Source organism: Lottia gigantea, assembly GCF_000327385.1.
Source record: "Lottia gigantea unplaced genomic scaffold LOTGIsca_2, whole genome shotgun sequence".
In the NCBI taxonomy this organism is placed as follows: domain Eukaryota; kingdom Metazoa; phylum Mollusca; class Gastropoda; family Lottiidae; genus Lottia; species Lottia gigantea.
The window spans coordinates 5682990-5697500 of record NW_008708400.1 but is presented as its reverse complement, the minus strand read 5'-3'; the positions used below and the strand labels follow the sequence as shown (position 1 = coordinate 5697500).

The 14511-nt window shown below is 32.2% G+C and overlaps 1 protein-coding gene across 1 annotated transcript; it reads left to right on the top strand.

Moving 5' to 3' along the window:
* Positions 1 to 3607: 3607 nt before the first annotated feature.
* LOTGIDRAFT_104223 (hypothetical protein) lies at positions 3608 to 8418 on the top strand (the record flags this gene model as incomplete). The annotated part of the gene is made up of 3 exons (XM_009053482.1): positions 3608 to 3760; positions 7935 to 8009; positions 8245 to 8418. 3 exons carry the CDS (start codon positions 3608 to 3610, stop codon positions 8416 to 8418), a joined length of 402 nt encoding a protein of 133 aa, XP_009051730.1.
* Positions 8419 to 14511: the final 6093 nt, after the last annotated feature.

Below are 14511 nucleotides of genomic sequence, written 5' to 3'. Positions count from 1 at the left end.
ATTCAATCCACTTCTTGCACTATTCCTTTTGTTCCATTGATAGAAATTGGTAGTATAGGAATTACTCCTTTCATTTTTTTTTTTACAGAATTTAAAAAGGCTGTCCCAGTTTTGGACCCCACTTTGAATTTTCATTATAAATAGGGAAAGAAATGACTGGCCCCTACTAACCTCCCTCACCTGATCTGGAAGCATCTGATTAGAACACACTGCTGAAGACTCTTTCAGTACAAATATATTACTTCAGTTTACCTCACTATAAATACACTAGTCAGTATTTTACCTCCAGTATTCAGTTATTTACTCTACCTGTGGTGTCTTCAAGGTATAATATAAGTTCAAAACAACAGGTGATAGATCATATTTCCTTTGATCTATTCTTTACCTTTAATATTAACTACCTTACACAGACTTGTTGGCTTTTATCAAATACACTGTACAAAGAGGCGAATTAACCCTATATCATATTTAACCAACCATATATTTCAATTATATCCTATATTATCCTCAATGATACTCATTTTTCCCTAATTATTACCCTTTTTTCCTCAATTATGATTTTCTTTATTAAATATTTTTTATGAGTAATTAAACACTTTATTTTTTATACAAAAACGTAATATAGCTGAAACCAATACTTTATGGTAGATTGAGGTCTACAATTATCTGAGCTTAATAATTTTGTGAAATCTTATTGGTTTATATAGTGACTGATATAGTGAAAAAGATGAACCACCCAATAAAAATATTGAAACCAGTATTTTACGTTTTACTCATGCGGAGGCAAATAAATAAAGAAAATAACAATCATATCTTACAAGGATAAAAAATTTCCTTGATGATCAAGTCCTCTAGCTGGTCTTTAATCAATTTTTGGCAATTATCCTTGCCAATTATCCCTTCTAATTTTCAGTCAGCATTGAATATGGAACAAAAATGATTGATTCATGACTAAAAGACATTGATAAGCGCAACGCTTCAGAAAATGACACAAGATAGTTTTTCCATAACACTTTACAGTCTGAACTGTTTAAAGTTTAACAAGTAGCATTCAGATGACTATTGTACTATTTCAGCCTGTGTCCTTCAATTATTACACTGACTACTGTTTAATATGTTTTGCTATTGTTTTATTATGATATTATATAATATTTGGTGAATTTTGGAGTAAAATTTCTCAAGATATTTGTCACTACCATTGATAAAACTTAAGATTACTTGTTAAAAGCTACAACATACTTGAAATGTGTATTTTGGTTACATAACAGTCTCTTGTCAGATTTCAAATGTAAATCAAAGAAATTTTAAGAGGAAAACTTGTTAAAAAGATAGAATACTCCAAGTGGACTTGATTGAATACTTGGTATTGTACATAAAATGTTTACAAATTATAATGATCACATATCAAACGCCTAACACATTTTAGAATTACAAGTTGCAGACTTTCCTAAATGTAAGGCTTTCTGTGTTATGTTTATAAAAGTTTCTCTTTTCAGTATTCAAACTAAAAAATCTGAAGATCACTGTTTGATCCTTCTAGATAGTGCCTTCTGATATCTCACTGGAATCAAAGGTTCAAAGGAAAATGAAACTCTGAAAACAATGCACATTAAAGATCTCTTGATAATTGGAAATCATATACAGAGTTGTCAAATTGGACTGTTCTTAGATTGAATTGATATTTCATTTTATATTACTTATATTCTTAAACAAAACTTGTAAGAGAATGGAGAAAGAGAGTTTCTGCAAGAATCGGTAAACTCTGCAACTCATGTAGAACAAAAACATGAAAAAACCTCGAAATTTGAAACAATGTTGTTTTACAAAATATTTCAAACTCTAGAAGGTGGTATTTTAACATCATTCATAATTAAGTGCAAACACAATAACCACACAGCTATATAACTTGACTTTAGCATGTTAGACTAGGCCAGGTAAAATAAATGACAGTATAAAGTGAGAAATTGACAGTATAATACTAGAGATATGATTGTACCTGACCTCAATTCTCATATAATAAAATTATACACATCAAAGAGATTATTTACCTTTTAACTTCTACCTCCATAATACATACAATAACAACAGGTGTGCTGTACTCACTTCTTCTCTAGATAACACATTTCTCTACACACTTTGCACCCGTCTAGGATCCTTAAGATATACACCTTATCATCCTAGGTTGAAGGTTCTAGGGCCCCCATATCTTTGAAAAGAGATTTGACTCCCCAACCTATGGTCTTCAAATTTACACCTAAGGGTCACAAAGTTCACACCGTTAATTTAGACTTTACTCACCCAGGGTCCTTAAAATGTATCCCTATGTATCTTGTTTCGATGCAATAGTGACCTTAAAACCTTGGCCTGTGCTTTATATATATTGTTGTTACAACCACTCTCACTCTTACAGCTAGGTTGGATGTTTTAGGGTCCCAAAGTTCACATATTTAAAAAAGATTTGATCCACCTTTAGTCTCTGAAATTTACATTTAGGTTGGATGTAACAGGTTTCCTAAAATTTCTGGCATTAAAGTATCAAATCTTGAACATTGGCTACAGAATACAAAAAACTATATTAAAGAAACATTAATTGAAGCTCAGATTCAAATCATATTTTGCTAACCACCACTTTTGAAGCAAGGAAATTATCTTTATTCCATGAATTTTTCATAGGCAGCTCTGAACACATATGGCTAAAAAATCAAACCAGAAGCCAATAACCCTGGTCTCATGAAGGGGATGTAAAGCATTGTTCAGTTTAATGTTAAAGCTTTGGTTTGATAAGAAACAGTTCTGAGAAAGTCAACGTATGGCTGGTTCGTGTAACATGTAGTTTTTGGATGAAAATGTCAACTATCTCCCACACTCATTATCTTAGCATGATATCATGTTGTGCTTCTTGCACTTGAACCGCTCCATTTTAACACCAATTTCAAGTATTCCCCATGACAAAATAACTCAATTTCTTTACTGGAGGTTGTCTGTTTCTTTTCAAGTATTTCATAGTTTATAAAAACCGTAATCGGCATCAAAAACCTAGTGTTAATGACAGGGAACTGGTACTTGTGTTTGTAGAGATGTGAAACTAGGGGTTAACATGGTTAATTTATATCAAGATAAGAATAAACAGAGTACATGAGAAAATCCCCATCCAATATCTTCCTTCATGAATAATGTCTTATTCACCCGACAAATGTTTTTATGCAAGCAGTTTTTTTTTCATTATTTTTTGAAATCATGAATTTGATTGGAACTGAAGTGTTTTTATATAAGATGATTAAATAGAACAATTCCTTGAGCATCATGAGGTGTCTAACAACAGACACACATGTATAATCACCAACAGACCAAAAACTTTTAAATTCATATTACCACTGTTGTTTCATCACAAATATCTAAAATATCCAGGACTAGAACTTGCACCTATAAAAAAAATATGCAGACTGATGTTGTCAACTACCCCATTTATTACAAAAAAAGATACTCATGGATATTAAACTGAAAAACTGTTGCTACAGACTTTGCATATTGGAAAAAGAGTAAACTAATGCTGCCAGACTGCATGTCATAGGTAAGCTAAATTAGCCCTAAAGGATGTACAAAATTAATGTTTTGTATTTTTTTGTCATTTCAGCTCCATCCACTGGGTTTGTGCAACACAAATGATTATGATGAACTGTATCAGTTTGGTTGGGTTGGTGTGGTTAAACTTGAGAAACCAGAATTGGAACCAGAACCCTGTCTTTCAATTTTTGATAAGGTAAGCTTATATTCTGTATTTTTGTGAATTTCTGACAATATACATGAAACAGGACATTTTTCAAGTTTCAGTTTCCACTGTGAACAAGTGGTTTTCCTAAATATTTTTGACATATTTGAATTATGGAAAATCATCAATTTGTCTTTCTAATTTAAATTTATTGATACTTAAATGAATTTATTGAATTGTACTTAATTTATGGAAATTGAACTGAATTTTGCGATTTATAGAAATTTACTTGAATTATTGAAATTATCTGAAAGTTAAGATGAGTTTTGTGAATTTGAGTGTTATATGTATTGCAACCTGATCATTGGGGGCAGAGCGGGGGCATTTTCCCACCTAAACAATGACAATGTGCCACCACCTCATTTCTAAAAAATAGGATTTTTATATGTTTTTGTCAAAAAATATGTATCAAAATGCACCTAATCAAGATTTTTCCACAGAGCTGTTGCATTTTGAATCTCAACTTCGACAGTTGTACATCCATTAAGTTGGTCTGTGCCCTGAACCACTGATCTGGTACACCACTGGACATCTGCTCAATTTCAGCTAACCCTGTCAGTCCAGTTCTATATCCCTTGAACACTAATTTCCATGCCATTTTTTCACCGAATTTTCAAAACTTGAAAAAGCTAAAACCAAGAATCCGCGTTAGTAACTATTATCAAAAAAGAAATGAAAGATATTTGTAATTTGATGACATTTAGAATTACGAAATATCTGATTATAAAGAAAAACTGTTTTTTAGTGAAATTGATATAATTTGTGTTTGGAGATTAGCAACAGAGTGTCAACAGTCATAAAATTAAATAAAAAAACAACTTATAAAGATGAAAAAGGAAATGAATGCATTTAAATTTTTGTATCTTGGTTAATTATTGATGTTGTCATTAACTTGTTAACTTTGTTGTTTATTTCAAAAATAACTTTTAATTTCCTTTATGTCAGATTTTGATCAAAGATACAATTTTTTTTTATTGATTTGTTTTCTTTTGAAAAGTCAGCTGTTTTACAACAAACGTAAATCAAAAATAGCTTTATATCTCAAAGATCCATTTGAAGTCGAATCAAAGGTAAAAAAAAATTGTGATGGGGCTCAATTTCAATAAAGTCTTTGATTGGTGCTTAAATTTCATAGGTATGTTTGATGGTCATTGCAGCAGAGAGTTCTGTTTGAAATCATACAGGAACCAAGGGGTGTTACAAGGTAGACCTACATTTGACAAACTATTGGTTCATGGTTGAATTCTGGTGCTTGTAGGTCCGGTTTCCCCCTGTCAGTAACAGAGATTGGGGTAGTTAACATTGAAAAAGGTCTGGTCGTTTCTATTTGATAATAATCTGACTCCCTGACAGTTTTGAATCAGAATCAAGTAGGCTAATGCCACTCTCCTGGTAAAATTTAAGGTTTAAAATTCTCCTGGCGAAATGAGTAAGGTTTCAAATTCCATTTCCTTTCATTTAGTTAGGATCTATTGGTTTTTTTGTTTGTTTACCAGATAATATATTGGAATTGACAAAATTTAATAGCACCTTTTATTAAATAAAACAACCAAACTGATTGCATCAAGCTTCATCTTTGATCTCTGAAATTAAAACTGAATTGTGACTATTGTCAAACACTGTTCTGCTAGTTGTTAAACAGTTGACAGAAGTTTGAAGTATTACAGAGCAATTAATGCCACACCTACATTATAATATGTGTTAAAGAAAACCTAACAGTAAATGAAGTATCATTAGTGAATTTACAAATATGCTGTTCATTAATAATAAAATCTCTTTAGATCTCATAACATTTAATAAACTTCAAATAGAAGAGTTAATGAGGTGTTACTGTGTTCGCATGGGAACCTTTAGCAAAATATTAAATGAAATGAAATGAATTTTATATATTACTAGGCTAATGAAGACTGGCAAGGTAGTGCAGTGTGCAATGAACATAAAATACATACATGACTCTAAAATGCTGGAAAGGTAGAATTTTCAAACAACATCATCCCATCATCTCCTTTTGGCCATTTCTTTACTTATCATCATTATTGGGTTGAAGGAGAATTAACAAAGAACCAATGAGCTCTAAAATTATGCTGATGGTATCAAAATTTCGTTCATTGCACAATTCATGGGGTTCTAAATTCATTAGCCCTATCAGGAGCAGCAATTTAGCAAATAGAACACTTGTTAATTTCATTTCTTCACTTAGTCTCTCAGTGAAAGCACTCTATTATATATTAATACATAGTTGTGGTAAGAGGAAGGCTATACAGGTATTCATACACTTGATCCATAAAACTTGGGGGACAATGAAACTACAATTTAAAGGGGTCATGTATTTTATATTATTTGTACAAGTAGAAAAACATGATATTTTATAAATAACTGAGGAAGTCTATTAAAAATCTACTTTATATTATCAGCAAGAGTGTTAAAGGGATTGTAAAGAGATTTTCTAAACCTTTTAAATGTATCAGGGACATTTATAGGCTCTTTTTGCATCAAACCAATTTTCAGTCAGACTTGTTTGGTTCTTGCAATTCCACATGTAGCTATTATTGTCCCTGGAAGTCCCTGGAATACCATTAGCAGCTTTTGAGATAGGGACATCATATATGGTTAAGTGTTTCTATATCACAGAAACAACAGACGTCTGATAGGAAATTGGAATGAATGAATAGAAGCCATAAATGGTAAAAGGTTTGGCAAAGGACCAGCTGGCAGACAGGGTCTTTAAGAATTTAAGTTGTTGATATTTGTTTCTTTTTAATGTCTCTGTTAATTTCAAAATTACAACATATCATAAAAATTGGCCTGGAATGCATGCATCAAAACCACTTAATTTTCACATCAATACAGCTGTAGGTAATCATTTAATTGCTCTAAAAATGCACAGTGGAAAATCAAGAGGATCTTTTTGTAGAGAATTCTTTTCACCACAGATTTGATTAGCTTTATAAGACATGTCTGTGAAGGAATTCTCAATTGAACTAAGATGAAATAAAACCAGTTTCTTTGAAGAATTTTTAAATTGATTATAGCTTTTCACTTAATTGATTAAAAAAGTTTGCTTTTGATTTGCGAATTAAATTGGCTACATATTCTCTTTTGTCATGTTTCCTTTCTTTGAGTTATTTTTATAGACAAAAACTGATTCAGACAAACAAAGAAAACCAGGATTTGAGCAAAAGTACAATTGAATTTCGTTCTATTGTTTGTTTTTTTTAAAGAATAATGATTTAATGAAATTCGAGTTTTGAGCAATATGTGAAAGTATTATCAGATAGGAAATGAAAGTACCAGTCATGTCAGTATCGAGTATGATTAAATAAACCCATAAAACTCTATGAAAGAGAGCCCATAATATTCCAATGATAACAATCTTGTCTACCAGCTGATCTGTGGCCAATCCCCTTAGCAATAATCTTTCCTAGATTATCCAGTCATAGTCAAACAGAGAGGCAAATGACTATCAAGTTGGATTATCAACTGTGGCTTAGGTTTGGCAGTAAATTTCTTAAGATAACAAATTTTATCAGGGAAGTGTTCTTGTTGGTGTTTCTGTAAAAGTCTAACTTCAGCATCACGAGCATGAAGACAATGACCTTACTTCCATAAATGTTGACGTGAATGTCTTCCACTTATCAGTAATTTGCTGAGCAATCTAGCCCATGGCCCCCAATATGTGGAATAGCTGGGACAATTTAAATGTAAATTGTTGTCTGAATATTTTAGGAATAGTAGCTGCCTTAGATCATTTCTGTCAAGGGGCATAACCCTAGTTGAAACCGCATTTTCACACCGCCATTTGCACATATCAGACGCAGTTATTCTGTAATTATTCCGTAAAATGATAAACAATAGTTATTCAGTTATATTAGAAATAAAAAACATGTAAACTCTAATTATATCTTTGTGGAGCTACAATCATCCACAAGTCTAATTAAAATAAGTCATCAAAAGTTGTCTTTAAAAAGTGTTTCAAATTGCCTTTAAAAGTTTGTCAAAAGTGTCTTTGGTCTGAGTTGTCTTGATTCCGAACGAACAATCATCATTTATTTAAGAACACTAGACTTTCGCACACCAACAAAGATTAAAGCTAGTAACCTCTATTTTCCAGGTGTCCAGTCTATTTGACTGTCATTAAAGTTATTGTACTGTTTTTATCTTCCAGGCAGGGAGAGCATTACAAAGGGGTGCAACTGCTGTAATATTTGATATCTCAGATAATCTGGAGGTTGCTCAAACAGTAAGTAATTTTGATGTTGTAGATGGTCACAAACATATTATGTTTCCAATAACATACATCTGGTAATTTCGACATCATGTTGTCTTACTCTTGAAAACATTGGCATCAGAAAATTTATCGCTCTTCACTTATTGCATCAAAACCCCATGCATATAAAAATCCAACTGTCCAGTTTTTAGATGTTTGAAATCAACATCTTTTATGTGTTATCTTATGTTATTTTTTAAATTTTCAGTTACAGAAGTCCAGTTTAACTCACAGTCGTCCAGTGATATTAGTACGAGGTCTTGACGCTAATCGCTTGATGAAAATTGTTAACACACAGGATGAAGCTCGTATTCGGATTATTTATAATTCTCAGGATGCCACTCAGGATAATGTTGAGGTTGGTGGAAAGTCTTTCTGTTAATAGTTGGAGGTGAAGTAAGCCAAGTGCCTTTCTCTTAGCTAATTGAGTACAGCTCATCTCATGCTGCAAAATATTTGGATCAAGGACTGTTAGTTTTGGAAATTGGTGTTAATTTACCAGCAAAATTGGCTTATGAGAAACTAATCAAACTAATTGAAGTGGACACAAGGTTCCAGGTTAATTTAGAAATCTGATAATAATAATAATAATATGATTCATTTGTAGAGCGCCTACAATCCAGCAAAAAAATACTGCTCCGTGGCGCTATAAGGCAAAAGTCAATTGAACTAATGCATATTCATTCAGCAATGGTTTTAGCTAATTTAACCAGCATTATCTCATCATTTTTATTTTATATTTATTCCACACATAGATGATTGTTTAACCTATAATCCAAAAGGCCTGATTCCAGGTCTGGAAAATTTAAAGAATTTCCCTTATTCACTTAAGGTATTGTGTTGGGTGTCACTAGCTAGACACAGATCATACACACCCTTTTAGAAAACCTGATGCCATATACAGAAAACTCTGCATTCCCTTTGGGCAATTCAGTACCTAAAAATGTGTTGTTGGTATTCTTATTTCAGATTAGTCATAAAGAATATTTTGATATGGGTATATTTGTAGCAGTATTTATTATATTTTGTTTAATTTGTGTTTTTGTGATATTAAAAGTAAGTGCGATAATGGTTTTAATATTATTTTGGGGCACACAGTATATTTTTAATATGTTGCAGGGCTCATTTTTTTGGTGAATATCTGACATATTCTTTCAAATTTTGAATTGTTGAATTCATTACTAATGTTTGTCAAGAATCTGACAAGAATTGTTGAAATTGAAAAATATGTTTGCTAATGCATTAGTTTTGAGGGGATTTACCAGAGATTTAAAGTCTTCTGTATGTGTATTAGAAACACAAATAATGAAACTTATTAATTCTGAAAGTGCATAATGTATTTTGAAATAGAATAATATTTACAACTTGGCATTGCACTGTATCATTAAACATCATGACAAAGGATTTATAATTTTTAATCCATATAACATGTAATATTTTAATTAATATTGATGCAATTAGTTAATTGGTCTTAATATTTATTTTTCAGTTAAGATACAGGCATAGAGATAGACAGGTGAGCACTTACACTATTTCTTAATATTTAAACTGGTCCTTCATTCTGTCCAATAACTAGTTGGAGCTATTGTCATCTTAGCTTTGATTGGAAGAAATCAAATGTCTCCTTAGCAATAATTGGATGAAATCAAGTCCCATGAGGCCTAAATTATTAAATTACGTTTATCCTTCACGGTTCCAGTTTTTACCAAATTCCTCAGGGAGTTGCTTGTATGTGGGTGAGCCTCAAAATTCATTTGATTACCTCAAATGCAGCCATTCGCTAAGCTCAGTTTCAAAAGCAATTGTTTTTCGATATCCATCTTATCTTTACAGTTGTCTGAATCAAGTCTTGCCAAACGTGCAATTGCTAAAATGGAAACGAGAAAATATAAACTAGCACCAGGGAAACAACAACAGATTCATACGCCAAATTCCGATTCTAGTTGTTATTCATCTACTGGATGTGATAATTGTGCAATATGTCTTGAAGGTTACCAAGATGGACAGGTAGGGAAAATTTTTAAAAAGTAATATGGATGGTTTAGTCCACATTTAGTTGGGATGCCAATTCAAGGATTGCAAAGTGAAGAAGGGATGAACCATGAAATTGTAATGATAAGTATCAGATTGTCAATAACTTTTAGCATTCTGGACACCTCAATAAAGAAACTGTTGATCTGCAACTTTCCACTTCCAGATATTTTACATTTGACTTCCCCAATCTTACGGAATATCTTGTTTTATTTGTTCTTGTATTATCATTATTATAAAGAAAGAACATAACTTTGTGAAAAGGAAAAAAAAATTCTACTTTATGGTCAACCTATCCTTGCACCTTTGATCTTCCTATAATGAAAAGTAATTAAATTTAGGCAGCATTGCGTTATAGAAGGGGTATTTGGTCATACAATTTGATATGAATATAATTATTGTTACAGGTATTAAGAGTGTTGCCATGTACTCATGAATTTCATCGGAAATGTGTGGATACATGGTTGATATCTGAAGGTCGTTGTCCTCTTTGTAATTTTAAAATCACTGGTAAGTAGTTTTAGTATTCCAGATATATTTCAAATTTGGAACTCAGTTGGAGGGTGGTTTTCAAGATCGAAAATGCTCTTCCTCAATAGCTACGCCTATCTCACTACTATCTTCAGTGAGGTTTATGTGAGGTGTTGTATCGTATCCATTTTGAAAGTAATTAACAAGATAAAAGATAAAAACAGCTTGATCTCTCTTCTGCTATCTGACTATAATGAAGATCTTTAACAAGAAATCCTGAAGAGGTTTCACTTTATATTAATTACAGTGTTTTGTCTGTGGTATAATTCTATTGTCTTACAATGTAAGCATTGTTCATTTATGTATGGTAAATTTTTTTTATCTTTTCAGCTCAAAAGGAGACAACAGCAGTTGAGACGGGTAATAATATAGCAAATTCAAATCCTACGCAATCTGCACCATCAGGCAATCATCCTTCTAGTGTACAATATAGTCAACAACAACAACAACGTGGTGAAAATAGTCATTACTCATCATATAATCATCAACGTGGCCAATATCCATCACACGTATCACATCATCATACATCTCACCATCACAGACAATATGTCACATGTCCATCATGTGAGGGGACTGCTGGCTCCACCAGTGGTTATCATTATATAGACAATTCAGGTTGTAGTTCCTTATCAGATTATCATTATCATACCTCTGAGACCTCACAAGCTCGTTCTCGAGCCTTACTCAGCAGACCAGTCAGTGCTTACATTAAGAAATCTTTACCCAGTCCATACAGCCTTTCTCCATATTCTTGCCAAGGAAAATATGGTTGTAGTGGTACCAGCTATCATCGTTCATCAAACATGCATTCAAACTATTACAGGAATTCTGTGCCTAGTTCAAAGCGTGATCGTGTGGACAAAAATCAGGAATATGTAAATGTGCCAAGATCTTCGAGTATCATTGCTGTACGTGGAAGTAGCAGCTCTGATCCAAATCCAAGTGATTCTAGTTTAGAGTGCGATTGTTTAAAGCAGCAAGATCAAACACAAATAGATAGCAACAAAAGTACATATGGTAGCAGTGATACAAAGGATATTAGCGATACTAGTAGTAATGATTCAGATGTTTATCGTGGCAAGAATGAATCAAACAATGAGGATCAAGCAACCTCAAAATTACCTCCAATCAAAGTGCGGCCATCTTGTTTAGTGAAGCAGACGTCTGGTCCTGTGCATGTCTCTCGAGAAAGGACCCGAGAGATTGTAGAAACTGATGAGGACAAATCCAGTCCATCATCCTGTGAAAGTGAAAATGATGACAAATTGGACGATGCTCAGGAAAATATTTGTTCAGTGTGTTGTAATACTGGATATTCAAGTGTACATAAATCTATTATCAAGCCACGTGAAACCCCTAATTATTGTGTACCTAGTCAAGCCCTTGTGAAATCATCCTCTAGGAATCCCTCAAGTCATAACACTACATCCCATAATAGTTCATGTCAGACTAAAGGATTATATTCGTATAAAAAACAACCGCGTACTGTGATATCTCTTCATAGAAGTCATACCTTTTCCACCTCCAAAGAAATCAAATATAGCACTAGTGGTATTAAAATGGGCAAGAGTTATCTCCCATTAAATCAGCAATGCATTTCTCACTCTACTTCCAAGTCTTATTGTGAAGATCAAACTGTTTCTTGTCAGCCTTCTGTACCCTCACATTCACGATCTTCAAATAAACGCTATTCTTTGGCTACTGATTACCATAGCAAGCACATGGCTGTCAGTAATAGTCATGTGACCTCAATGTACAGTGGTGCTTCACGAATGTCTGCTCAGTGTTCTGGTCATGAAAATGAATTTCAGGGAATTATTAGACCAACACCAATTCGTAAGAAAGTGTGTGAAGTGTGCCAACAAGAGCAATCTGTGCCAGTCTCAGTTCCAAGACGGTCAATGGTCTTATTTACTGAACCTCAAGGTAAGCTTATCTTGATATTTTAACACAGTAATGGTATGATATAAGTCTGATGGGTAGATAGGGCAATTTTAATTATATCAATATTTTGTCTGCATTAATGTACAACTACTATGAGTTAAGGTTGTTATCTGACTTGATGTGATAATTGACATTGTCCAAAAAAACTGTAACCCCAATATCTGAACAAATTTTGCTGTTTACTTGAACGACCCATTTGTATTAAGACAATATATGGTCCTAGAAATTGATGTCATTATCCAATAAACTTGTAGATGGATGGTAATTATCAGATTGTTTGTGTATTTTCAGGTGGCTTTATAACAATACCTCTATCTGAACAGGACTCCTACAACCCAGCCAGTGGTGTTTAGTGATGAATGGATATTATGTAACATACAATATTGTATTTTTTAAGGCAGCTGATAGTTTAAATGGCAATATTCAGATAAGAGCTGCAGAATAAAAATATGATTTTACCATATATATTTGGGTTTCTAATATACCCAGGTATCAACTGACTAAAGTTCTAATTAATGGTGATAAAATTGTTATGGCTTGGTTTCTTAAAAAATATTATCATCTGAGTTTCTTGTAACAGAAATGTTTTTAATAAAAAATTGTAGTTAATAACAAATCTTTAGATATTTTATGAACTTCAGGCATTATAACTGTAAATTCAAATTTGTAGTTCTTTGCAGTTCTTATCTGAATGTAAATTCTTAGAGAGGGATCTAGATTTATAGTCACTATTTAATTTTACAAAATAATTTTTACCAAATTAATTCCTGACAAAAATCAAACTGTTTTTATTTCTGTAACATATCACAGGGTTGTGCAATAATTATTTACTCAATGATGGACACGAAATATTTTCTATTCTAAAATTTTTGTCTTTTCTGTGGTCACTCAGAACTCACCACTTTCCAGATGTGCACAACCAAGCAGAAAGTAAAGGTAATAAACTATGGGCTCTATGTCACCATCAGAAACCATCTTATTATTTTAACTCGAAACAAAGTAAGTTGTGCACATCTGAAGGGTGATAGAATACATTTTAACTTTTCCTTTATTAAGCAAAACTTTCAAATAACATTAAGAAATAAACAATTTTCATTTTTTCTATAATTTGAAAATGTTACTGTGAATTCTTGCAAAATTACAAAAAGAGTTTCTGAGTCAATTCATAGATGATATTTAATTTCAGCTTTCCTCAAGAGTAATGTATTAATTATGCACACTTTTTTAAATATTAAATCTTTATTGTTTTCAATTGTTTTAAAATGTATATTATATATAAAATAACTACCTCAATATATATGGCATTATATCCTTCAATAATTTGTATATATTAAAGGCATGTTTCCTCTAACCATGCAATTCAAACATCAAAACTGGTGAATAGGTTATAAAGTGTAAACTTGAAGGACAATCGTGTTACTATATCTCTTTAAGTTGCTTTCTGATTGGTTTATGAGATACAAATTGTTGATGCCAAACCAATCAAAGGACGTACAACACCATTCATTTCATTTTCAAACCAATCAAAAAACAGCTTTAAGGGATATAGTTGTGAAATAGTCCCACAGTACACATAATTTTAACAAAAGGGTTCAAAATCACAGGTAAGCTGATAATTTCGTAAACATAAAAAGAATAATTATTTGACTGTTTCCTTTTAACATGCAGTAAATAACTATTATTGTATATACTTCATCATTACACCACATTTTCTTCATCAAATGGCAATTACTATTTTCATCTAATTATTGATATTTTCAGTTACTGGTTTACTTTCTTTAAACTCTTTATTTGGCCCTTTACCACAAAAGCTGTCACTTGGACTTTTTTTTTTAAAAAGTTAACAGGAAATTAATCACACCCTTTTATGTGAAATCCATATCCGTGAAATAAATTGATCCATTTGATTGGTTTTTGCGGTGTTGGCTGAAAACATTTCATATTTGAACTCATCCCAAACTGTTTCATG